This window comes from Chelonoidis abingdonii, chromosome 1 (assembly GCF_003597395.2).
Source record: "Chelonoidis abingdonii isolate Lonesome George chromosome 1, CheloAbing_2.0, whole genome shotgun sequence".
Lineage (NCBI taxonomy): Eukaryota > Metazoa > Chordata > Testudines > Testudinidae > Chelonoidis > Chelonoidis abingdonii.
Genome location: NC_133769.1, coordinates 3,486,769 through 3,514,694, shown reverse-complemented (window position 1 = coordinate 3,514,694; position 27,926 = coordinate 3,486,769). Strand labels below are relative to the sequence as shown.

The window sequence follows — 27,926 nt, the reverse complement described above, 5'->3', positions numbered from 1 at the left end:
ATCCCTAGTACCTTGGTAACCAAATGGCAGTTGCTCCAGGTTAATCAAGGCACTGTGGCCCAATTAAGATCTTTCTAGAAGGCAGTGGAGATAGCTACTTTAATTAGAACACCTGCAGCCAATCAAGGCAGGCTAATCAGGGCACCTGGGTTTAAAAAAGGAGCTCACTCCAGTCAGGCAGGAGGAGGCAGAGGAAGAAGGAGCATGTGTGAGAGCTGGGAGCAAGGGGGCAAGGCTGAGAGTGAGAGCGTGTACTGCTGGAGGATTGAGGAGGACAAGCGTTATCAGACACCAGGAGGAAGGTCCTGTGGTGAGGTAAAGAAGGTGTTTGGAGGAGGCCATGGGAAGTAGCCTAGGGAGTTGTAGCTGTCATGCAGCTGTTAAAGGAGGCACTATAGACCGCTGCAATCCACAGGGCCCTGGGCTGGAACCCAGAGTAGAGGGCGGGCCCGGCTCCCCCCCAAACCTTCCAACTCCTGATCAGACACAGGAGGAGCTGACCCAGACTGTGGGTTCCACAAGAGGGAAGATCACTGAGGTGAGCAAATCCGCCAATAAGCGCAGGACCCACCAAGGCAGAGGAGGAACTTAGTCACACTAGTTACTAAACAGTAGCTGCTTCAGCACAAATTACACTGGTTCAATTTTGAGAAGTCATCTGCTTCAGAGATAAAATGTGCTATTATGTATTTGATGTGCTGAATTCAAATATGACACTTAAACAACTGATTGGCTACTGTTTCTAAGATATTTAAGTTTTTACATTTGTGTCTATGTATATTGAGAATAGTAGAGTTTTAATCATAAATTGTAAACCTAGGTCTTTTCATGTGTTTATGGTTGCTTTACATGATAATATTTCACCTGTCCTGTTTATGGTAAACTTAAAAATCAGCAAAGGGTATATAAATAAAATTATTATGAAACAAAAGGCAAAAACTATTATGTACATAGTTTGTCCTATTCAGTGTCTACTCAGCACTTCTTGGCCTGTCTCTTGTATTCATTAAATGAGCATCTCTTGTCACTGTCCAGCAATAGTCTGCAAGCATTGATGGGCTCCATTTGCCCTGGTAGCGTTTCTCCATTGTTGCAATGTCCTGGTGAACTCGCTCGCCGTGCTCGTCGCTCACTGCTCCGCAGTTTGCTCGAAAAAATGTAGATGAGAGGCAAAAAATGTATCTTTAGTGACATGTTGCAACCAAGGCTTTTGTATGCCTTGAGAGGTTTTCCACCAACAACCTGTAGTTGTCTGCCTTGTTGTTTCCGAGAAAATTTATTGCCACTAACTGGAAGGCTTTCCATGCTGTCTTTTCCTTGCCACCAGTGCATGGTCAAATGCGTCATCTCGAAGAAATTCACGAATCCGAAGAACCAACAAAGACACCTTCCTTTATCTTACCTTCACTTAACCTTGGAAATTTCCACGGAGATCCTTGAAAGCTGCTTGGTTTGTCAATGGCCTTGACAAAGTTCTTCATCAGACCCAGCTTGATGTGTAGGAGTGGTAACAAATCTTCCTTGATTCAACAAGCGGTGGATGCTGAACACTTTTCCTCCCAGGCGCCAATGACTGTCGGAATGGCCAATCTTTCTTAATGTAGTGGGAATCTCTTGCACGACTATCCCATTCGCAGAGAAGACAGCACTACTTGTGTTATCCAGTCTGCAGACCAAGCAAGAGAGCAACAACCTTCAAATCGCCACAAAGCTCACTGATGTTGGTCATAGTTTATGCACCTCAAAGTTGTTTCATGTTGTCATGGTTTCTTCATATGGACTGCACGCCAACTGGAATTGATGGCAAAACATTACCATTATGCAGCAAACAGCTTTAAGACTCGTCTTTGATGAATCAATGAACAGTCTCCACTCATCTGGATCGTGAACGATGTTGAGGGCTGTCATCACACCATCGAAGTTGTTGCAGCACAAGATCACCTTCCATGAAGAAGAATGGGACAAGATCCTTTTGATGGTCACGGAACATGGAAACCCTAACATCACTGCCAGGAGATTCCACTGCTGTAGTCTGAAGCCCAGCAGCTAGACTAGAGCCAATCAACAATTTTAAGCATCATTTTTGTTCTCAGTGACCCAGAATTAGTAAAATTTGACTACATTTATTTCAGAAGCATTTTGGCTGTAGAGCAGTGAATACACCTTTTATTCTGTGCACTCACATGGCCTCCATCAACAATAATATCTGAGTACCTCACAACCCTTAACAAATTTATCCTCACAGTACCCTGTGCAGATAGGAAGTCTTATTACCCCCATTTTACAGATGGTAAACAGGGGCAGAGAGTGGAACAACTTGTCCAAGAGTCACACAGGGAGTCTGTGAGAGAACAAGCAATGGAACCCAAACTGCCTGGATCCTACTGCCTTAGTCATAAGACTATCATCCTTCTTCTCTTATCCTGCTATAGGGACAAATCCTGAAGTCTTTACTCATCCAGAAAGCTTGTTGAAGTCAGAGACAGTTTTTCCTGTGTAGGGACTTCTGATTTGATAGATTTGCAGGTGGGAAGGGACTGTTACGGTAATCTATTGCCTAAAGTACCCTACAGAATTCAGCCCCATCATGTTTCACTGAACATAAGTTTCAGTTCCAGCTGGTACCGCAATGTATTACAGGGTCAAGTGCTGTATATAAGCCTCTCCCACACTTCTCTATCAAGTATGTTGCGGTCTTGACTGGCAAACTCTATTTTCCAAGCACTGAGCAGAGATTAGCCACCCAGCCAAAATGTGCAGTGCTTTTGTGATATAGGCAGAAGCTGGTGAGATCAGCCAGGATTGAAGACAGGTCTCTGCACTCTCTACTACTTTAGACCACAGATGAGCTAACTTACATTAAATTGACACCTAGTTACTTCAGTGACAGATGCCTAAGATTTAATGGTCTCCCCTTAACACTTGCCAGTTTTCTTCGCTGTTACCTCAGCATTTTGCCACATTGCCTGGGTACAGGGAATCCTTCAGATACTGACATCAACTTAAGTATTTATCTGAGAGGAAGCTGGCAAGCTTTTAAATACAACCACCATGGACGGATCTCAGTAAGGAGTTGTGCCTACATCTTCCGTTAGCTTGTGCACTCTCACCTTGGTGAGAGCTTGGGCTTCTGTTTCCTACATACTATTCCCTTCAAACAGTCTTTTTGTGTAGACAGCTGGTTTATCTTTCATATTGTTAAGGTATTGATCATTAGCACCTTCCTCAGAGATATATCAGTTCCATGATAACTGATAATACTGTAAACAAAATAATTCCCAACGGCCTAGTTTTTCTGTGAAAATACTGTGCATTCCATCATTTTACTATCTACTCAGCTGATGGGTTTTCAATGGCAAATGATCTCTGGTGTACCCACAATGGCGGATATTTTATATTTATTGTACTACGTACATATGTAATGATCTGAATCACTTGACACTTCAAGAATCTCAGTAGGATTTCACTTCAATAGCAAAGAAAGGAATGAGAGGATGAAATGGAATGAGGATTGTGTTAAGAATTGGGATCTATTCCAACGAGATTGTTTTGTCAACCGGCTTGGTACATGAAATAGCTATTTAGGGGGATGGAAGAAAGCAAGCCAATGATCTCATTGTAAGCAGAGTATGTTATAAGCAGCTCCGTAGTACCAGTTTCATGGGATGTTGTTTAATCACTTCTTTCCCCATGCCATACTCTCATAGCTGCAGTCAGTAGGGACATTTGATGTGAATCCCCTTAGTTATAAAGGAGAGAAAGTGTCTGGCAGGATGTTTTCTGTGTGGGTTCTGGGATTTATTAAGTATCTGAAGAGTGTGATCACCAAGGAGGAAGAAAAAATTGTGTAAGGTGACACATGGGCATAACGGGATAAAACGAAGAGAAGGAAATTTAGGTTTAATGTCACAAAAAACTTCCCAACAGTGAGATCTATCAAGTTTTGCAATATTTTATCAAGGGAAGTGATGAAAACATCCACCACTTGGGATATTAAAATGTAGACAAGACAAAGTATTCAACAGTGTAACAAAGGGAACAGTTCTGCATCAGCAAGGGAATTGACTGCATTACCCAGTTAGTTTTAATCATCTCTTATTTCTGTTTTTAGGATTAAACTTCAAAACAACTCCTTATTTTGTTGTTATATAAATATATACACAGGGCGACAGGGAAGTAGTTTAAGTGTTGACCTGTGAAGTAGAAATCAAAGTATAGAAAATTAGGGATGCAAAAATTCTACCGGCTCATCTAGTCCATCCACTATGCTGTTGTAAGATTGGTCCCTAGGGAATGTTTTTTCCAATGCATTGTACAGTCTCTTTCTGAATAGTATGAAGCTTCCATCACTTCCTGGGGGTGCCTATTTCACAGTCTCATAAACTTCACAGTTTATTAATTCCTCCTGCTAATCAATCTAAAATTACCTTAAAGGCTGAAAAATGATTTTGGAAAAGCCGTTCACAATGAAAAACTTTTCAAACGCCACTCTTCTGCTCTGCTACATACAGTGAATTGAGCTGATTTGTGTGTGTCCTGCCAATTGTTCTGTCTGTGTGTCTACCCTTAGATTGTGATCTTCTCCTAGCTGATGCTGTCCCTTCTTGAATGTGTGAAAAGCACCTACCACATCATGGGAACTACAGTAAATTATTATTATTTATTATGATAATACAAAATAGTCTACTGTGAAATAAACATGAAATGATTCTGGAGTAGTTGTGTTGTGAGTGGGGATTAGCTAGTATATAATAGGCAGGTTTTTCAAAAGCATCTAAGTAATTTAGGAGTACAAATCCCATTGAATTTCAGTGGGACTTGAGCTCCTAAATGATTTAGGTGCTTTTGAAAATCCGACCCAGTTGTTTATTTTGGGGGCACTTTCGGGTAATAGCTTCATTAGTTAAGTGAGGGTAGGCTTAACTGAAGTTGCTGGTGTTACTGGAATTCAGTGAGGCATTTTTTATATTTTTAATGACATTTCTTTTTATTAGAGATTTAATAACAAAAGGAATAAACACCTAAATGTGGGACGAATGATGATATAAGTTTCTGAATCAATCTTTTTTTAAACACATACAGCATAGGTAAGGCAGCCATCAAAGTTGGGAGTTAGAATGACTTAAATATTCTGAAATTATGTGCTTTTTTAAAAAAATTCAAACGACTGTCATTTGCAAAAAGGCACTTCATTTTACCTAAAGTGCTTTTCTGCCTACAGGGAACAGTTAATTGTAGTCACAAATCACCTCAAATGCTTTCATAGAGAGAGAAAACAAGTTAAATTTGTATATCACTGCAAGCGCAGGTTGTGAATTGAATATGAGTTGCAGATTTTCATTTTTTCCTCATCTTTTCAAGATCTCCATCCCATGCAGACATTTCACAAAAATGTATATCTGATCAGTTAAATCCCGCTTAGCTTCATTAGGATTTTGGACAATTACCCTAGAGTATATGCAGTGACTGTGGTCCAGGATCTGATGATGTGCTTGGTTTGCATTTTTGTATGGAGAAAGCTTTGGAGCATTTTGCAGAAGGAGGAATGCAGTTATGTTAAATAAGTGTAATTACCAAGATTATTATTACCAAGTTAAGAGAATGTTCTTGATGTGCCATATGATTTACTCTCACCCATCGAGAGAATACACCCCACAGTGCATTAACCTTTATGGGTTTTTCTTCAATTTTCATGTGCCAGTGAGAGATGGTTTTAAATGAGGCTGGTGATACTATTTCTTGAATCCCTTGAAAATTGCATCTGAAGGGTTCTTTTTCTAGTAAAACAATCTAAGCAGACCATTTGAATCAAAGCTCTTCCTCTGAGGCTTCATCCCTTCTTTATGGTCCTGTTTGGCAGCAAAGTGTATCTAAAATCTCACTCTTTGGAGAATAAAATGAAAATAGTAGCTGTTGAAATGATCATTGAGCCATTTTCACCATCATGATGATTTCATATGGGGTTTTTTAATTTGGATTTATGGAAAGGCATCTGATTCCAGAGCCCATTGGCACACAGTCATGTGTGCAGCACACACTCAGCTGTGTCTCATTTGAGGGTTTGAATCCAGAGTCAAAAGTTTTCAATTATTTAATTTTTAAACATTTTATATTGGTGAGTTTTTCACTCAAAATGACATTTTTTTAATCCTATTCTGTGGGTGGGATGACTGAGGGGGTGAGCTGAGTGAGGAGGATTTTTGGAAGCTGTTCTTGTGGAGATATTTATTTAATGATGATGGTCACTCAGTCAAATGTCTCATGTCTGTTGTAAAGATCAGAAAGTGCCTAGGGTTCAGATAGGTATTTGTCATAAATTGAAATAAATAATAGTTTATATACGTGCCTGTTTATAAAATATTATGGGTCAGGCTGGGAGCCGAGTAGGACCTTTCCCTGAAATTGCAGCTCTGGGCTGCTTCAAGCTGTTCAGGTCCAGCCATCTGAACTGAGCTTTCAATGGGACCTACCCCTGCTGGGCCCAGGTCTGTGGGGGAAGAAGCTGCCTAAGTCAAATGGATAAGGGTCAGAAGGAAGAATAGGATGTGGGGACAGGGAGTGTGGACGGACAGGTGACTGGTGGCCAGGTTGCTGGGTAGGGTTACCAACTCCTGCCTTGCCTCTTCCCCCAAGACCCCGCCCCCATCGCTCTTCTTCCCTCCTCCCCCCATTGCTCGTTGCATTTCCACTTTCCCCTCTACCAAGTCAGGAGGGACTCACCTGCGGAGCCAGGGCTGGGAGCTGCAGCTGCCCAATGAAGGTAGGAGGCAGCCCTGGCTGAGTTGGGGCAGGTGTGTGTGATGACCTGCCAACTCCCCGCTCGCAGTAACCACACTTTGGATGTCTGGTCAGGTGCCCTTTTTGGCCAGACTTTCCTGTTAAAAACTGGTCACCTGGCCACCCTCTTGCTGTGGGATAGACAGATCAATTAAGGACATGGATGAGGAGGAACAGGGATTGGCCGGGCATGGAGACTGAGGATAAGCAGCTGGGGAGCTGGCAGGAACAGGGAGTAGGTGGGCAAGGAGACTGGGTATGGGTGGAGACTGGGTCAGGGAGTCCAGAAGAATGAGATGGAGAATTTGTTGAGCAAGGAGTCTGAGATCGGGGCTCATTAGATGAGGACAATGGGGCTGGGACAAGCCATAGTGTGAAAGTGACGAGACTGGGACACAAAGATAGATTGGTGGGAATGGGGTAGAAGAGGTCACAATTGGAGGGAGTGGGCAGACGAGTCTGTTCCCATTAGATCACATGCACCTCTAGAGCCTGGAAGGGAACCCAAGGATCCTGAGTCTCATCATCCTTCTGCTGTTAGCAGTTATGCGTGAAATGCACTGGAAAAGTGCCCCATCCCTCGCTAGTGCTGATCCACATAGAGGATGACAACCAAATAATGCTGTCTGTTATTCCATTAACTCAAGTGGCAGAGCTTGATGTGATGGATCTAAAGGTCTCAACCCTGCTGTTGAGTACACCGTCTTGATTCATTCCCAGAGTAGGTCCATGCCATTCACTGAAGGAGGGAGGAAACCTGTGAAAAAAATTGTATGCGATCATGTAATTGAAGATCGTATCATAATGCATACTTGCAAGGGGGACGAACTAATGTGGTAAAAATAACCTTAATTCTGGCATTTCCTCCCTTTGAGTGCCGACTCGGCAACCTTAATAATGTTCTTTTAATATAGGGAATTTTGTGTGCAATATATTTTCCATAAGATCAGTTTTTTAGTGAGATCATAAATGGTGAGGGCAGGGGAAAATCACTTATAGCATCCACCCACACTGCTTAGCTGTTCTCTTTGAGATGACATCCTTACTAGGTTTTTACTCGTTCTTTTCTCATGCAAAATCCCCACTTACTTTAATGGAGTCTTTTGAATCAGTGAAAATTTCTGTATTTCACTGTCATTACCACAGTCATTTAATCCTACTGTTCTTGAATATTTGCAGCGATGGTTCCTCGACCATATCCTTCGGTCATCCATTCCACTGCGTATTTGCTTTCGCTCTTAATAACGTTTCCCTAATATTTAGCTTGAATTTTCTTTCCTTAGCTTTAGACCATTGTTCTTGGAAGCTTTGTTGAGCAGTCTTACGTTTCACACTCCCTAAATCATCTCTGCCTATCAGCATTCACATGCACTGTGATTACTTTATGGTTCACGTCAAGTAAAATACAAATCCCTTAAAGCACTGCCGACACACTTCTGGTCCGTACTGAATGGTAATGAGCCACTGTTGCCCTGTCTGTGCCAAGAAATTACATAATATTAAAACACCTGGTTACCTAACCTGGTGTAGTTTCCTGATGTAGACAAGGTCTATGGTGATTGAAGTGGGAGCCTTAGGAGAGTTTTGGGAAAGAAATGAAGTCACGGGGCTGGGAGCTAAGAATTCTGTATCTAATCCTGGGTCTTTTGATACCAACTCTTCCTGTGGCCTTCAGCAAGTCGTTTACACCCCAGTCCTACAGACAGCTGTGCACATGTTCAAACTGTGAACATGTGAGTAGGCCCTTTGACCTCAGTAGCAGTATTCCTCAGCTTAAAGCTTAGCATGTGCGTATGCATTTGTGGAACTAGGCACTCTGCCTTGCATTCCTTATCTGTAAAACAAGGATACTACCAGGGGCATTGGGAAGGTTAATTCTTATTTTTAAAATTACGTTCCAGATCAGAAATGCTCTGTAAGAAGCCCTACGAAGTGGGTATTCGCCCACGAAAGCTCACGCTCCAAAGCGTCTGTTAGTCTATAAGGTGCCACAGGATTCTCTGCTGCTTTTACAGATCCAGACTAACACGGCTGCCCCTCTGATACGTATAAAGAGTGATATAAACATTGCAAATAGATATAGGAACAAATATAAAAGTGCAGTAGGTCACAGCTTAATCATGACAACCATCCCCTTGAAGACATCAGGAAATGTCAGGCCACAGAAGTTGGTGACACTAGGGGTGTTATTTCAGAGATAGGCCTCTTCTGCCTCTCTCCTGCTTCATGACTCTGCAGTTTCCCTGGTGGATAACTTTACTCACTTTATCGATCTGTGCAAACAAGGGAGTAAACTGCCTTCCTTTGTGTTTCTCTCCATGTGCTTTTTGCTGGGGAAGTCCCACTGCAGCTCTGACAGTTGAGTGAATTTTCAAAGTTATTGGACTGAATGGGTCCCCATGCAGATGCTGCCTCACCTCATATGTGTCATTTTAGACTGATGAAGTCAGCAGAGTGTAAGCATTAGGGAACAAATGATTTATAGCTGAAAGAAATCATGCTGCTGAAATTGACAGGGGACAGTCCATCAATCCTGCTAAGAGAAGTTACCTCATCTAGAGAACTACACGTGGAAGTACAAAATATCGACAATTAAGAAAATCATATTGATCTGTTCGGAGGGGGCATAGTAAATGCTAAGACATCGCTGATAAATGCCAGGAATGTCAGAAATGCCTCCGTTCAAAAAATTCTTCCCATGGAGAGGAGGGATGGCCCAGTGGTTAAGAAACTGACTTGGGAGACTTAGGTTCAAATCCCGGCTTCACCACAGGCTTCCTGTATGACCTTTGGCCTGTCATTTAGTCTCTCCATGCCTCAATTTCCCCCCCAAAAAACAAACAAACAAATAAAAAATAAACAGAGTTAGTAGCACTGCCCTGCATCACCAGGGTATGGTGGTGAGCGTAAATACATTGAAGTCTGCAAGGTACTCAAATACAGCTGTAATGGGAGCCACACAAGTACTATAGATTGACAAATCAATTAATTGTGACTTCTCTTATCGTCTTCATCACTTCAGGAAATAAAGAAAAAAAATGACTCACTTCAGTCATTTTAGATGTAAACCAAAGAAACCATCTTTGCCTTGAGGGTGTCACTTTATTGATGTGAGAGGAGGTGGTTCCTGGAAAAAGCAGCTGTCATGGCCAAGCAAATTATGTCAGTGAAATAAGATGTGTCAATGGAGATGATGCTGAAATTTTTGAAGAGAGTGGGACATTAAGTGTGGGTTGATATCTGGAAAAAGGCAGCATGCCTTCTGCATGCATATAAGTGAATGTGATCCACTCACTTCTCCTGGAATAAAGTAATAATACATAGCACATATACAGCATTTGTCTTCCAGGGATCAGTCAGTCCATGAGGAGAGACACTGTGGCCAAGTGGATAGAGCACTGGACTGGCACGCAGAAGATCTGGGTTCTATACCTGGTTCTCTACCTGCCTGGGTGACTTTGGGCATGTCATGTAACCTCCGTGCGTTTCACCTATGCTGTCTGTAAAAATGGGGATAATGACACTAAACTCTTTTGTAAAGTGCTTTGAGATCTGCTGATGAAAGGAGCCCTTTAAGAATGAGGGGTTGTTATTGTTCGAAATAAAGTGGAACATCATTTTACAGAAAGGGAAACTGAGTCATGGGTAGGTAAAATGATTTGCCCAAGTTCACATGCAGATCAGAATTTTCAAAAGTGACTAACGATTTTGGGTGCCTCCATTTTAAGTGGATTCTCAGCCCTTTCTGAAGATCAGGAGCCTTTAAGGAATCTCAGATTGGGTACAGTCAAGGGCATAGCTGGGGATAAACTCAGGAGTCCTGCCTGTGTCCAGTGCACTCTGTTAGAACTCCATTGCCTCTGAATCTTACAGCTCTTCCCCGCCAGCTCCCATGATTGACCCTCTGTTCTTCCACTAGCTGTGTGCATGGGACGTGTAGGTCATGGTAATTGTATTGTGTGACTAAATATGATTTCCCTTTTTATATTTTAGATTTATTCAGGAGATTGAGCATGCCTTGGGCCTTGGCCCAACCAAACAATGTCCGCTCCGGGAGTTCCTCACCATGTACATCAAGAACATCTTCCTTAATCAAGTCCTGGCAGAGATCAACAAAGAGATAGAAGGTGTCACCAAGGCATCTGACCCCCTGAAGATATTGGCCAATGCAGACACCATGAAGATGCTGGGAGTGCAACGGCCTCTTCTGCAGGTACTCAAGCTGAGCGACTCGCCAGCGTTTTTCTGTTGTCACATGCCTGTGGCTGTATTGGCAGCAGAAGCAGTGTGCAATTTTTTTAGAGAGATGTGTTACATGCGTTCCGATATGGGTCCCCTTAATTTGATGGCTTTTACCTATTTTTGCATTGGTGTGTGGAGAGAGGAGGCTGCCAAACACGAAACAATCTTTCCCTCGTCCTTAGCTCTTTTTCTCAGGGACTAGTACTTGTCGCACCTGGCTCTGATTTAAATGAATTCCTTACCTCGCCTTCGTTCTGAAACCAGCTTTCACTCCTGTGTTGCTCCCCTTGCATTTTTCCTACGATCCCCAACACCCACCCAGCAAGTTACACCTGTGTTTTGCCTGTGCAGAAGGGTAAATCACACAGCTAACCCTGCAGTTAATGGCATCTCTGCATCTCACCCATTATAGTGCACTAATTTGGTGGTAGGGCTTATTCTTCTTCTTGGGCCTTAGTGTGGCACTTTGACAAGGAGTCCAGATGATGTAATCATCCAATAAATAACAGTAAATCCATCATGAAGTGTTGTTACCAGCTTTCTTAAAATGTTTGCTATAAGGGTTTTGTTTTTTTTTAATACAGTATTATCTTGTGTCTGACATTTGGAAACTGGGGATGCTTGCAAATCTTAGAACATTTCAAGCTGACTAAACAGTATTTTGTTATTAAGAAATTTGGCTTAAAGGTTACAATATTTAAATGAGACATGCTTCATTGGAACAGTTCTTTATCAGTCTCATAAGGACTAGTAGCGATTGTAATTGTCATGGTACAATTCCCCACCCTGAACCTTAGCGTCCAAGAGATGGGGTGCCAGCATGAACTCCTCTAAGCTTAATTACCAGCTTAGAACCTGTAGCGCTGCCACCAACCAGGAATTCCAGTGCCTGGTACACTCTGCCCCCCCCCCAAAAAACCTTGCCCGGGGAACCCCAAGACCCAGATCCTCTGGATCTTAACCCAAGGAAAGTAAACCCTTTCCCCATGCTGCTTCCCCAGGACTCCTCCTGGTTACCCCATGGAAGATCACGGTGATTCAACTCCTTGATCACAAAACAGGAGGACAATTCACCTTCCTCCCTCTTTCTTTCCACTCCCAGACTCTCCCTGAGAGAGAAAGTAATCTAGCACAGAGAGAATCGCCTCTCTCCCCTTCCCTCCTTTCTCCCACCAATTCCCTGTGAATCCAGACCCAGTCCCCTGGGTCTCACCAGAATAAAAAAAATAATCAGATTCTTAAACAAGAAAAGCTTTTAATAAAGAGAGAAAAAACAGTAAAAATTATCTTTGTAAATTTTAGATGGACTAAGTACAGGGTTTTTTAGCTATAGGCACTGGATACTCTCCCAGCCTAAGTATAAAGTACAATTAATCCTTTCAGCAAAATACAAATTTGAACTCCTCCAACCATGCACATTTGCAGATAAAAGAAACAAACATAAGCCTAACTCGCTTTATCTATCTAGTACACATTTGGAATTCTAAGAACCCGTATCAGGAAGATTGGAGAGAAACCTGTTGCCGTCTGGTCCCTCTGGCCTCCAGAGTGAACAAAAACCAACACTCAGCAGCACCACCAGAAACTCCCTCAAGATTTGAAAGTATCCTGGCTCCTGATTGGTCCTAGGTCAGGTGACAGCCAGGCTACTGAACTTGTTAACCCTTTATAGTCAAAGAGATATAAAGTACTTCTGTGCTATTAACTTTTCATATCTGTTTATGACAGTAATAAACCTATTTCTTCTCCTTACTTGGGTGATAACGAAATACTATGGAGGCCCATTGAGAGGACTGGTGTGGTGACTAGAGCATAGGACTGGGCGGTCAGAACTGAGTTCTAACCGTGGCTCTGATATTGACTCTTCTCATGGCTTTTTTCAAGTAATTTAACCTCTCTGCCTCTCTTATCCCATCTATAAAATGGACACATTATTACTAGTCCGCATGACCATAGGTGCTGGAACTACGAGTGAGGCGGATGCTGCCGCACTCCATGGCTTGAAGTGGTTTCCATTATATACAAGGTATACAGTTTGGTTTGATGGCTCTCAGCATCCCCACTGTACAATTGTTCCAGCACCCCGTCACGTGACAGTGGTATTTTGAGGATTAACAAGTGAAATTGTTCTATGAAGATCAAAAGTGCTGTCCAAGAGCCTGCAGAATATGTATCACTGTCCAGTATTTGCAACTTACATTTTGGTTTAGAAAAGATTAATTGTGAAAACAGTCTGTAGCAGTCTGTATTTCATGCTTTATTGTTCAAGACAAAAACCACCAGTCAATTGATCGAGGTACAATGGATTTGAGTTGCTGTTTCTCCAGCAAGTTTAGAATATATTTAAACTATCACAAACAAATGAAAGCTAGAGTCAGAGGAAAGATTTTTGAAAGTGCCTAGAGGGATTTAGGAGTGCAAGTCCCTTAGATCAGTGTTTCTCAACCACCAGTCTGTGAACCGGCGCTAGTCCACAGCAGCCTCCTTGCCAGTCCCCGAGATTTCCTTGACACGGTTTAGAAGGGCAGCAGGCAGCCGGGTCCCTGAGATCTCCCTGACGCAATTTAGGAAAGCAGCAAGCTGGTCCCTGGTTGAAAAAGGTTCAGAAATATTGCCTTAGCTGCTTTGGAGACTCTTCTCCTCACAGTAAAATATTTTGGGGCAGCACAACACCTTCAAACTACTAGGTTTTTAACATGGATGTCTCCTCTCTGCAATGTGAATCTTTTACAGTCACCTGCCAGCCTCCATTTGCAAGACCAGTGGACCTAATACATTGTCAATAACATGTCCCTCATATATGATGTCACAAAATAGCATTGTTCCAGCCGAAGAGCAGCCGTGATTGTTAAACGAGCATATGGAAAATGACGGGGAGCGGGGGCACCCGTGGAGTAGCTTTTTACCTCTGGACTTCTGAGTTCAGATGCTTACATGAGCTGGAGATAACTCATCCTAGCTTTGGAATAGCAGAAATGTTCCAGATCAGAACTGAGGTGTAAGAGCAGGACTGCAGCAGCAGGCAAGCTGCAAGGCAGGATCATGAAAAATAAACAGAGTTGTGTGAAGAACCTTCCTTTAGACTAGTAGGAGTTCTTATAGATCAGAACTAGAAAGCTGATGCAGAGCGATCTGGGTCACTTGGAAAGCTGGGAACAGGCAAACAATATGGGGTTTAATACGGCTAAATGTAAAAGTATACAATTCGTTCGCAAATTTAACACTATTAATTTGGGCTTGACTAGGGACTGGGAGTGGCTGGCTCACTACAAAAGCAATTTTCTCTCTCTTGGTATTGACACCTCCTCATCAATTATTGAGAGTGGACCACATCCACCCTGACTGAATTGGCCTTGTCAGCACTGGTTCTCCACTTGTGAGGTAACTCCCTTCTCTTCATGTGTCAGTATATTTATACCTGTATCTGTAATTTTCACTCCATGCATCTGAAGAAGTGGATTTTTACCCACGAAAGCTTATGCCCAAACAAATCTGTTAGTCTTTAAGGTGCTACCGGACTCCTCATTGTTTTTGTGGATACAGACTAACACAGCTACTCCCTGATACTTAATATATACATAGAAGAACAAAGAACATCGACCAGACTTGGAGGATATGAGAATCTATCCAGGGAAGCAGCAACGTGGAAAAAGATTTGGGAGTCATGGTGGATAATCATTTAAACATGAGCTCTTACTGCAATGCTGTGGCCAAAAGGGCTAATGTGATCCTTGGATGTATAAACGGGGAATCTCGAGTAAGAGATTTCCCTCTGTATTTGGCATGGGTGCAACCACTGCTGGAACACTGTATCCAGTGCTGGTGTGCACAGTTCAAGAAGGATGTTAATAAATTGGAGAGGGCTCTGAGAAGAGCCATGAGAATGATTAAAGGATTAGAAAACCTGCCTGAAAGTGATACACTCAAGGAGCTGAATCTATTCAGTTTAACACAGAGAAGGCTAAGAGGTGACTTTATTATAGTCTGTAAGTACCTACATGGGGATCATATGTTTAGTAACGGGCTCTTCAATCTAGGAGAGAATGGTATCGTATGATCCAGTGGCTGAAAGTTGGTGTTAGACAAATTCAGACTGGAAATAAGTAAATTTTTAACATTCAGAGTAATGAACCATTGGAACAATTTACCAAGTGTTGTGGTGGATTCTCCAACAGAGACAATTTTAAAATCAAGATTGGGTTTTGTTCCCAAAGATCTGCTTTAGGAATGACTCTGGGGAAGTTCTATAGCTTTTTTTGTATTATGCCGGTCAGACTAGATGATCACAATGGTCCGTCCTGGCCTTGGAAACTTGGAATCCATAAAAAGCATTGGCAGAGCTGGATTGGCCAGAGTGTGGTATAGTTCAAGAGTGAGGTGTGTCTGCACTGGTGGAAGTTTTGCATGATACTTACTCATCCCATGGCTGTCTCCAGTACTAATAGTTCCTCACTTTCACAAGTTCCCAATGAAAGAGGAAATAGACATGGTCGGTTGTGAGCAGTAAAATCCTTTGAGACTTGACTTTCAGTAGGTAGTGGAAAATCACATTTCAAGCCTGGTCTTCTGGCTTCCAGGGCAGAAAAACTGTATTAAAACTGAAATAAAAAGATGCAATATAAGGCAGAGTGATTTTAATTCAAGACTAGATGGCTTGAAACAGCATAACCAGTCAAGTCCATTAGAGTTGTATAGGAAAAAATGCAGAGTATTGTTGTGGGCATTCCTTGGATATCTTGCTTTTTTCTCTTTTTCTTTTACATCAGTAACTTGCTTGTGAGAATTAGAATGGATAAGAAACCCAAATCAGTCTGCCCAAGCAGATGATCTTAGCAGGAGCTGATAATTCTATTTGGTCATATCAGAGTGTAGGCTTTGGATCAAGGCCATTGAAGCTATTAACCTTCCAAATTTGTTATGGATTCTTAGCAAGGTGATATATGTGATACATGCCTGCCTCCTCTGTAGCCATGTGAATTTGCTTAAGGTCCATTTGAGGTTGAAGAGACGGACTGGATTGTGATTTCTCGTTCAGTCCCTATAATTTGTCAATCCTTAGTACCTTTAGTGAGGTTTGCCACAAAGGGTATGTCTACACAGGACCCTACAAGATGGGAGGGGCCCAGAGCTTGGACTCTGGCTTGAGCCAGAAGTCTGCACAGGAGTGAAACAGCCCCACAGCCCAAACCCCATGAGCCCTAATTGGCCGATGCAGGCCAGATGGGGGTGTCTAGTTGCTGAGAAGATGTATGCAAAGTGGCTAGTCGTGGTGGTAGTTTTATGATGTAGACATACATTCACTAGGAACTGGGTTAAGAACCATCCACTCCCTTTGCATAGTCCACCTTGACATGTTTGAAGCAAAGACCTCCATCATAGGGGAAAGGTTCTCTGCCATCCTAACCCATCATGTCCCTCTCAAATTAGTGATGTAATTCTATAATGATGAAGCTAAAAACATTGTAGTAGCCCATTAAAAAAATCAACACTTAACTATGAGTAAGACCTCATAAGTACTTTTAAAGCCATTATTCTATAGTCAAATGGAATGCTTTTTTAATCACTCCCCTTTTAATGCTGCCTGAACAATCATGAACAAAAAATGAAATTGTTGTCAAATATTCTGCATTAAAGTTTATGCTGCAGTTGTTTAAACCAGTATTCAATCAGGCTGAAAACAGCTTGAGAACTTCTTATATCCTGTTCCCATGCTGTCAACATCAAAAATGATAGATCTTTTCAGCAAGGTGGCCACTACCAACAGTGACTTTGGAAATGCGTGTTTCACGATTTATGCCCAGTGAAAAGTCTTTCTTGCTATTAGATCTTTGCAACTCCTGGACTATACAGCGCAAACCAGACTGGAATTGGCCTTTAAGGCATATGCATTTACTACCATGTATCATAGCAGCATCTTTTGTCATATATGGTAGGGCATAAAAGTTTCCGACAAAGGGCTGATTGCTGAAAATCTAGTTAAAGTCTCATTCAAAAATCTGAGTGCACAGCTGCTTGCCGGATAATGACTTGCTTGAGATAATTACCCCATTGCCTGGACTGATTATCTCGCACGCTAAGCTGAGTCACTGCCAGGATCACTTGTGACTTTCCTGAGGAAACATTACCAACAGCAATGGCACATTGTTTTTATCCTGTCAAATTACGGCATGTTAGTAAGAAGAATGATCACAGTGAGGGGCGTTCAACTGGCCACCAGTTGAGAATGTTGCACACATTGGTTCAAAGTGGATTTCTTTGTTGTTAGAGGAAACCCATTAGTCTTCTTTAAGGTCCACTTGCAGCAGTAATCAAAATCTATTAGGCTACAATTGTGGCTGAGCAATTGAATTTCTTGGTTTCGAGGGTGAACATAACCTTTGAGGAAGCACCTGTGATTCTAATCAATAAATTCTAATAATATTTTACAATGACACTGTAAAAGCAGCAAAGAATCCTGTGGCACCTTATAGACTAACAGACGTTTTGGAGCATAAGCTTTCGTGGGTGAATACCCCCTTCGTCAGATGCATCCAAAACGTCTGTTAGTCTATAAGGTGCCACAGGATTCTTTGCTGCTTTTACAGATCCAGACTAACACGGCTACCCCTCTGATACTTGATACAATGACACTGTGCGTCAAGAATATCGAAGTGCTTTACAGATAGTTACACCCTAGTGGCAGATGATATCCATTTTTGCAGATGGGAGAACTAAGACACCAAGTAGTTGAAATAAGTTCAAGGTCACATTGTAAGCAGTGACAGAGCTTTAAATAGAACCCAGGAGTCCGGTTCCCAGTCCTCTGTTTGAACCACTAGACAAAATTCCCTCTCACTGGAGAATCTTCCTATTCACTTGAGTGTTTCTTTACATTGATTCTTGCTCCCTCAACATACTGCTGTCTCTTCTGGAAGCATTTACGCTCTGCATTGAGACAGATCATGTGACCACAGCATGGTCTAAATGCTGTTGCTAGTTTAAGGCAAAATGTTACAATTGATTTGTTTTATTTTAAAAAACAAGTTCACATGCATATTTGGTAAAACATAGATGGGAAAACAGATTGAGTTGACAAGTTCATAAGGATTTATGTGGACATGCTGGCATGGCATGCCATCAGGCTGAATTATTTTCTTTATCCCCAGTATAGGAACATCCCGCTCCCTCCCTCCACACTATCATAACAGTAGTCTCAACTTCTTCAAACCGTCTCATTAATGTGCTTCAAACTTGACCAAAAGGGGACAGGAGTAGGAATGAGTCTAGACGTCAGTCTTTATGTCCGTTCCGTCCTGACTCTCTTCATGAGACTGCCAGTTAAGGAAATGTCTAGAGATACTTGATTAGCTACGTAGGTGACACCACCATCTCATTTTGTTTAGGCCACCAAATGTGTGTCACATGCTAATAACTTTTGGCCAATTCCAGCCCCAGCTGGATTTGAATTTACGACTCAAAGAGTTTGCCAGTGTGTCTGTCTTATTTCTAATAATTTCTAATAACAAAATCATCCAAAGCACAGGACTTGGTGGTGATGAGGAACTTCAACTACCCAGATATCTGTTGGGAAAATAATAAACCAGGCTACACATTATCCAACAGGAATGTACTGGAGACAATTTTTTATTTCAGAAAGTGCTAGGAGACAGCTGTTCTAGGTTTGATTTTTGACAAATAGAGAGGAACTGGTTGAGAATTTGGAAGTGGAGGGCAGCTTAGATGCAAGTGATTGTGAAATAGTAGAGTTCATGATTCTAAAGAATGGTAGGAGGGAAAACAGCACAATAAAGATAATGGTTTTCAAGAATGCAGACTTTAACAAACTCACAAAGTTGGTAGGTAAGATCCTGCGGGAAGCAAGTCTAAGGGGAAAAACAGTTAAGAGAGTTGGCAATTTTTTAGAGAGACGTTATTAAGGGCCTAAGAGCAAACTATCCCACTGCGTAAGAAAGATAGGAAGTATGGCAAGAGACCACTCTGGCTTACCCAGGAAATCTTCAATGATCTGAAATTCAGAAAAGAGTCCTACAAAAAGTGGAAACTAGATCAAATTACAAAGGATGAATATAACCAAATAACACTAGTGTGTAGGGACAAAAATAAAAAGGCCAAGGCAGGAAACAAGGTTAAACTAGCTAGAGACATTAAGGGTAACAAGAAAACATTCTACAAATACAGTAGAAGCAAGAGGAAGACCAAGGACAGGATAGGCCCGTTACTCAATGAGGGGGGAAATGCAATAACAGAAAATGTGGAAATGGCAGAAGTGCTAAAAGACTTTTTTTGTTTGTTTTTTCTCCTAAAAGTTTAGTAGCAATTGGACATCTAACATTGTGAATGGCAGTGAAAATAAGGTAGTTTAGAGGCTAAAATAGGGAAAGAACAAGTTACAAATTATTGAGACAAGTTAGATGTCTTCAAGACACCATGGCCTAATGAAATACACCCTAGAATACTCAAGGAACTGACTGAGGAGATGTCTGAGCCATTAGTGATTATCTTCTAAAAGTCGTGAAAGACGGAAGAGACTCCAGAGGACTGGAAAAGGGCAAATATAGTGCCTACCTATAAAAAGGGAAATAAAGACAACCTGGGGAATCACGGACCAGTCAGCTTAACTCCAGTACGTGGAAAGATAATGGAGCAAATAATTAAGTAGTCAATTTGCAAACACCTAGAAGATAAGTAACAGTCAATGTGCCGCAGGGACGTGCTGGCTGCCGCTTCCCACAGCTCCCATTGGCCAGAAACGGCGAACCACGGCCACTGACAGCTGCAGGCGGTCGTGCCTGCAGGTGGTTAATATAAACAAACTGTCTCGCAGCCCGCCAGCGAATTACCCTGACAGGCCACAGGTTGCCCGCCACTGGTCTAGATACTACTTAGTTCTACCCTGAGTGCAGGGGACTGGACTAGATAACCGCTCGACATCCCATCCAGTCCTATGATTCTATGAATTCTCTAAATATTTGCTTACCCAATCTAAATGATATCCTATCATTTAAGAAACTTCTTAATTTATTTCACATATTTATTTTATTTTAATTTTTATCAAGTGCATAATTAAACCCAAGGCGCATGTGTGGAACTGTAAAACTTACCACAAGAGTAGCACTTGTAGCACCTGTGTAATGTGTTTGAAGCAGCACTTAATAAGCAGGTAACCACATTCTGCACTAGTGTAAGGTTTCCAAATGGTATTAATATGTTGCTCAATGTAGAGGACGTTGTGGTGTCTGGGTTTCTGATTTAAATTATTCCAGCAGTATTAATAATAATAATATAATCATACGTAGGTCTTTTGTAGAGCTTGTCATCAATAGATCTCAAAACACGGTACAAAAAAAATCAGTATCATTATCCCCATTTTTCAGGTGACAAAGTGAAAATGTAACTTAGCATTTATAAAATTTGCTATTTGTAGCTTCTTATCTAACCCCACAGATAATTTCTCTCTCTCTCTCTCTCTCTCTCTCTCTCTAAATTTGTGTATTTTGTAGTGCACTAACAAGTTTTGTTTCTAGGTGCCTCATACTAGTACTTTAAGATGAATTGATGACATTACGTATGTTTGCATTTTTTTTTATGATGGCACAATTTATGGTATCAGCCCAGATTCTCAACCTTAACTTTGTGGGTTTGGGTCGGGTCTTCATCATTAATTTAAACATAGTTTGGATTTGACTTCCTCTACTTGGAAAAGAACAGTTTCCTTGGCTTTTAGTGTTCTGCAAACCTTGGTTGGAACAGGGTCAACCTTTGCATTTTCAGGGGATGTTTTAGGGTGTTGATTGGTTGCTGTCTGTTTTGATCTTTCTGCTGCAGGACTGCTTGGTGAATAAGCAGGAGAGAGGTAATGGTTTATGACATATCTGCTGACAGGGACTGATCTTCATTAGCACTCTGTCAATCTGATCTTTCAAGAGCTGACTTTTTTTAAACATATTTGACTTTACTCGCTATCAAAGGCATCTTCAGTTTTCAGTGCTGCACAGGATATGCAATAGTCAGTCAAGAAGGGGGAAATGACTGGATTCCAAATCTGAAACCAGCAGGAACAGCTGTGGTTAGGGAGTAGCAAAAGTGCTAAGTGCTGTGAGGTTACCCTAGAAGCTAGTATGCGCATGAAGGGAGGACTACTGCATCTGGGTGAATTTTGAGGCTCTCTTGGTTTTTTTTTTTTCTGATAATTCATCTGATAACTGGAAACAGTCACCAAAGCAGAAAGAGTTTCATTCCACTTGTCGCACATCAGAGATGGCTTTGGAAAAAAAAAAAAAGCTGTCACCGTCTTCTTTGGCCTACAAATTTAGCACCTCGTTGCCAGTTATAGCAGAGCAAGTCTATCAACTGTCACTACCATCCTCTCCCAAACCCCGACTCCTGCTTATTTTTTTTTTGTGCTTCATAGGTTCACCAAGGGGAGAGGGGTGTCACTGGATTGAGGGAGGGTTATACTCCAGCATTTCTCTATCCTGTTGATATTCCCTTGTAGAACAGCTAGAGAAACTCTACATGCATTTTCCTCTGGATCCTTCCCAGGTCTGTTTATATGGTTGTGCCTTTGTGATCCTGTAGCTAGTGTATGTACGCAATTATCTTTGGCTTTACTGGAAGTTGGTGGGAGTTTAATATGCACAACAGCTTAAGGATGGAGACTTTGATCTTAATCAGTAAGGTGTGAAATGTTCCCGAGATGCTGAGCACCCCCAGCTCCCGCTGACTTGATTGGGATTTGACGAGGACTCAGCACATTGCAGGATTAAGCCCTTAATGAGAACTTTCCTGCTGCAGCAGTTAACAGGCGTAGGCAACCTATGGCACGCGTGCTGAAGGTGGCATGGGAGCTGATTTTCAGTGGGACTCACACTACCTGGGTCCTGGCCACCGGTCTGGGGGACTCTGCATTTTAATTGAATTTTAAATGAAGCTTCTTAAACATTTTAAAAACCTTATATACTTTACATACAATAGTTTAGTTCTATATTATAGACTTATAGAAAGAGATCTTCTGAAAACGTTAAAATGTATGACTGGCACGTGAAACCTTAAATTAGAGTGAATAAATGAAGACTCAGCACACCACTGCTGACAGGTTGCCGACCCCTGAGTTACAATATACATCCTCACCATAGATGGAGTGGCTGTTTTTAGTGGCAATTCATTGAACAATCACCAGACCGGTAAAAGCACTAAAACATCCTCATAAGTTGTTTTATTTATTTATTTTTCGTCACATTCTGGCTTTTCTAGGAGTTGCTTTTGACATTTGGTTTATCTCCAACTTTTCATCTGCCCCAGCCTTAGACATAGGCATTGATTGATTATTTTAATTAGTAAAACAGCACAGACAGCCTGCCTTCACAGGATAAATATTGCACTCATAAATCTTCATTTTGCCTCCTCCACTGAGCCCACATGGTTGGTGTCAGCAATGGCTACCGTCATCTTATGTGTATCGTAAAAGCCATTTGGCTTGACCGTGCTCATATTTGTTTGAAGAGTGTCCATTTTATTTGTTACCTCATTAAATACACACGGGCCTTGCCATTAAAGTCTTGCAGTTTGGGGTGCAGTGGAAAATCAGACTTTCTCGTTAACTGATCATCAGTGCCAGCACTGAGCTTTTGAAAAGTGCATGTGGGATTTTAGTTAGAACTGCATCGGTAATCCCCACCATATATCCATCTTTCCAGCTCCCTTTTTTTTCTTATATACTTTTTCACTTTTAATCTGATGTTTCAATTTAGCTGGGGCTGTTTCTATGATGGATGTCCGTATCTGCTGCATTCAGAATGCCCTTAGCATTCACTTACAAATAACTACAAAGGCAAATGCTAATAAACTACACTTAAACTAAACACATCGTTCTGTGGCCAGAAAGACTCTATAGAGTTCTTCTTCGAGTGCTTGCTCATATCTGTTCCAATTAGGTGTGCACGTGCCGCGTGCACGTTCATCGGAAGATTTTTACCCTAGCAACACTTGGCAGGTCGGCTGGGCGCCGCCTGGCGTGGCGCCGCTATGGCACTGAATATATACCCCTGCCGACCCGTCCACTCCTCAGTTCCTTCTTACTGCCCGTGTCGGTCGTTGGAACAGTGGAGTGCGGCTTAGCTGATCTCCACCTCCCGAGCTATTGACTTGTTCTAATACTTATTGTGTATATAGTTTATTCTCTATAGTTCTAGTTAATACTTTTAATACCTTTTCGTAAACGTAGTTAGTGTATATAGTTCAAAGGATTGGGGATTAGCCCTTTCCCTCACCCGGTGCCCAGGCCCATGCCTGGTTCACCAGGTTTCAAACTGTGCTCGGCCTGCCGGCGGCCGATACCAACGGGAGACCCTCATGACTCCTGCCTCAAATGCTTGGGGGAATCCCACCTTGCAGACAAGTGCCGGATCTGCAAATCCTTCAAGACACGGACGAAAAAGGAGCGGGACTTTTGCCTCAAGCAGCTCCTAATGGAGACAGCCCTCACTCTTCCACCTTCGGCACTGGGTGCCGGACAGTCCGCGCCAGGGAGACGTGCCTCGTCGGCACCGGAGTGCACCGGCACCACGAAGACATCTCAGCACCAGCCATCACTGGCCCAGAAACCTGCCCAACACCGCTCCCTCTCCCCACGTGCCAAGAAGCTCAAAGCTCCTGCGGCTCCACTATCTACACCACAGTCTGAGCAGCAGCCTAAGTCGAGCCTCCTGGCACCAGTAACTGCTGCGGCACCAACAATCTCAGCACCATTGATTCCGGCCACACAAGGGCCGTCGAGTCTGGTGCATTACAGCTCCCCGGCGCATGGCTGGGTAGAGCTTATCATTCCCACTACACCAGAGACATTTTCTACGGCGAGGGAACTGATTGCATTAATGGAGCCCACCCTGACTCAACCCGCGGCACTGCCGGTGCAGGTTATTCAGTCAACAGGCAAGCCTGCCGTGGTAAGACCATCCTCCGTCGGCACCGCCGGGAGGCATCACTCAAGATCGAGATTCCGCCAGCATTCTTGATCTCGTCATCGGTCCTGATCTCGATGCCACTCACAGTCCTGGTACCGAACCCCTTCTCGGTACCAGTCGTACTCACAGCACCGCTCGAGATCCCGCTCACCAGACCGATACTCCAGAGTGGAATGAAAGTACATGGTACCCTCCAAAGGGTACGAATACTTATATACCCACCCTCCTCCATGCTCTCTGGTGGTTCAATCTGTGAATGAGCGGGAGCACCATGGCCAGCAAGCCCCCGCCCCAAAATCGAGGGAGGCTAGACGGATGGACCTGTTGGGACTCTGCCAGGGGCCTCCAACTCAGAGTGGCGAACCAACAGGCCCTGATTAGCAGATATAATTATAATACCTGGGAGTCGGTGGGCAAATTCACTGAACTGGTCCCACAGGACTCACGCCAGGAATTCCAGGCCCTTCTGGAGGAAGGAAAGAAAGTGGCACGGACTTCCCTCCAGGCCTCACTTGATGCTGTTGATTTGGCAGCCAGAACCATGGCCTCTGGAATCACGATGAGGAGGATCTCGTGGCTGCAAGTGTCAGGCCTACCTCCTGAACTGCAACACACCATCCAGGACCTGCCATTTGAAGGCCAGGGCCTTTTCTCTCAGAAAACAGACCCTAGGCTGCAGAGTCTCAAGGACAATTGGGTAATTATGCATTCCTTTGGGATCCATACCCCGCAAACACAACAAAGGTCCTTCCGTAGCCAGCCTCAGCGCCCTTACCCCCCACCCAGGCCACAACAAGTCTTTGGCAGAAGGTGCGGTCGCAGTAACCGCAGAGAGCAATCTTGGACCCAAGGGGGCCACAATAACGGTCCCACCAAACAGACGGGTCCCAAACCGAACTTTTGAAGGTGCATCCGAGAGCAGAGCACCAGTCCTTCCCCAGGATCCCCTTCAGTTTTCCAACCGCCTTTCCTCCTTCCTCCCTGCGTGGACCCAATTAACCTCGGATCGTTGGGTCCTATGCACTGTAGAATTTGGATACCACCTCCTAATTTATTTCGCCCCCTCCCTCTCACCCCCCTTCCCCGTCCCTCGTCAGGGACCTCTCTCACGAGCAGTTCCTCTGGCAAGAGGTTCGTATGCTCCTCTCGATCGGGGCTATAGAGGAGGTACCAGAGGAATTAAGGGGCAAGGGATTTTACTCCCGATATTTCCTAATCCCCAAGGCAAAAGGAGGTATCCGACCCATCCTGGACCTGCGAGGACTCAACATGTTCTTGAAGAAGTTGAAGTTCCGCATGGTATCCCTGGGGACCATCATCCCTTCCCTGGATCCCGGAGACTGGTACGCTGCTCTCAACATGAAGGACACATATTTCCACATCGCCATTTATCCCCCGCACAGATGATATCTACGGTTTATGGTGCACTGCCAACATTTTCAATTTGCGGTCCTTCCGTTTGGCCTCTCTCCTGCCTCTCGCATGTTTACAAAGTGTATGGCTGTAGTGGCTGCCTTCCTCCGTCATCGGCGAATACATGTTTTTCCTTACCTAGACGACTGGCTTATTTGAGGGACCTCCGAGGCCCAAGTCACCAGGCACGTGGCCATCATCACGGACCTATTCGAGTGACTGGGCCTGATGATCAATCTAGAGAAGTTACTCTAGAGCCCGCTCAAAGAATAGAATTCATTGGGGTCATTCTAGACTCCAAACTCGCAACAGCCTGCCTGCCACTACCCTAGTTTCAGGCACTAGTTTCAATAATAAAAAGTCTCTAAAGCTTTCCGACGATCTCGGCTCACACCTGTCTCAGCCTCCTCGGTCACATGGCCACATGCACCTTTGTAACCAAGCATGCCAAACTACGCCTGCGTCCCCTTCAAACCTGGCTCGCCTCAGTTTACCGCCCAGGCAGAAATACCATAGACATGGTGGTCACCATTCCTCAAAGCATCTTAGGTTCCCTCGACTGGTGGCTAATACCCTCCCTGGTGTGTGCAGGACTGCCATTCCATCCGAGGCAGCCCTCAGTATCCCTAACGATGGACGCATCATCTCTCGGCTGGGGGGCTCACCTAGGCCATCTTCTCACGCAAGGCCTCTGGTCATCTCAAGAACTAGCGTTGCACATAAACGTCCAAGAGCTGAGAGCAGTCCGCCTGGCATGCCAGACGTTCCAGCAACATCTGCAGGGTCATTGTGTTTTAGTGCTTACGGACAACACAATGGCCATGCACTACATAAACAAGCAGGGAGGGACTTGATCCTCCCCCCCTTTGTCAGGAGGCGATCCAACTGTGGGAATTTTGCATAGCCCACTCAATAGACCTTGTAGCATCCTTCCTCCCAGGGGTCTGGAACACTCTGGCAGACCATCTCAGCAGATCTTTTCTGTCTCATGAGTGGTCGCTTCGCCCGGTCATTATACATTCCATCTTCCAGAAGTGGGGCTTTCCCCACATAGACCTCTTCGCTTCCCACAAGAACAGGAAGTGCCAGAGGTTCTGCTCCTTCCAAGGTCTCGCCCCGGGCTCGATATCGGACGCCTTCCTGATCTCATGGAAGAGCCAGCTGCTTTATGCCTTTCCACCCTTCCCACTAGTGCACAGTGTTCTCTTAAAGGTCCGCAGGGACAGGGCTTGCCTGATCCTGATTGCCCCTGCGTGGCTGCGACAACACTGGTACACCACGTTGGCCGCTCGATAGCCAACCCGATCCCCCTGCCTCCTCATCAGGATCTTATAACTCAGGACCACAGGAGGCTTCACCACCCAGACCTGCAATCTCTCCATCTCACAGCATGGCTCCTGCATGGTTAACCCAATCGGAGTTATGCTGCTCTGCCCCAGTGCAAGAAGTACTCCTGGGTAGCAGAAAACCTTCCACTTGGTCTACATACTTGGCCAAGTGGAAGCGATTTTCCTGCTGGTGTCAAACACTGAATGCCACACCCACGGAGGTTCCCATCCCCACTATATTGGACTGCCTCTGGTATCTTAAACAGCAAGGCCTCGCTATCTCATCATTGCGAGTGCACTTGGCAGCTATTTCTACTTTCCACCTAGGAGAAGGTAGTCACTCTGTCTTCTCCCACCCTATGGTCTCAAGGTTCCTCAAGGGTTTGGAGCGTCTATACCCCGTAGTACGATGCCCCGCCCCTTCCTGGGACCTCAGCTTGGTCCTGACGAGACTTACGACTCCTCCATTCGAGCCATTGGCAACCTGCTCCCTCCTATATTTGTCATATAAAACAGCCTTCCTTGTAGCCATCACGTCGGCTAGGAGAGTCTCTGAGCTTCGAGCTCTGATGCTGGACCCACCGTACACGGTGTTCCACAAAGACAAGGTGCAGTTACATCCACATCTGGCGTTCCTCCCCAAAGTAGTCTCGGCCTTCCATCTCAACCAGGACATATTCCTCCCGGTCTTCTTTCCCAAACCACATACATCTCGTCGGGAGCAGCAGTTACATTCCCTCGATGTCCGTAGGGTGCTCTCCTTCTATATTGACCGAACGAAGCCCTTCCGCAAAACGCCCCAACTTTTCGTTGCACTAGCAGACTGGATGAAAGGCCAACCTGTCTCTTCTCAGAGGATTTCGTCCTGGGTAACGGCATGCATCCGTACTTGCTATGATCTAGCTCATGTCTCTCCGGGACATATTACCACACATTCTACCATGGCTCAGGCCTCGTCGGCCACCTTCTTAGCTCGAGTACCTATCCAGGAGATATGTCGAGCAGCTACTTGGTCTTCAGTGCACACCTTTACTTCTCATTATGCCTTGGTACAACAATCCAGAGACGATGCAGCATTTGGCTCAGCGGTTTTGCATTCTGCAGTATGTCACTCCGACCCCACCGCCTAAGTAAGGCTTGGGATTCACCTAATTGGAATGGATATGAGCAAGCACTCGAAGAAGAAAAGACGGTTACTCACCTT

The 27,926-nt window shown here is 43.8% G+C and overlaps 1 protein-coding gene across 3 annotated transcripts in view; it reads left to right on the top strand.

Annotated features, from left to right (window-relative positions):
- EXOC4 (exocyst complex component 4) overlaps nucleotides 1-27,926 on the top strand; it is a 634,239-nt gene that overhangs the window by 446,610 nt on the left and 159,703 nt on the right. For all 3 annotated transcript variants that reach the window (XM_075063737.1, XM_075063746.1, XM_075063741.1), the window contains exon 11: nucleotides 10,771-10,990. In XM_075063737.1, coding sequence (XP_074919838.1) covers nucleotides 10,771-10,990 — 220 coding nt within the window. The remainder of the gene's footprint in view (nucleotides 1-10,770; nucleotides 10,991-27,926) is intronic.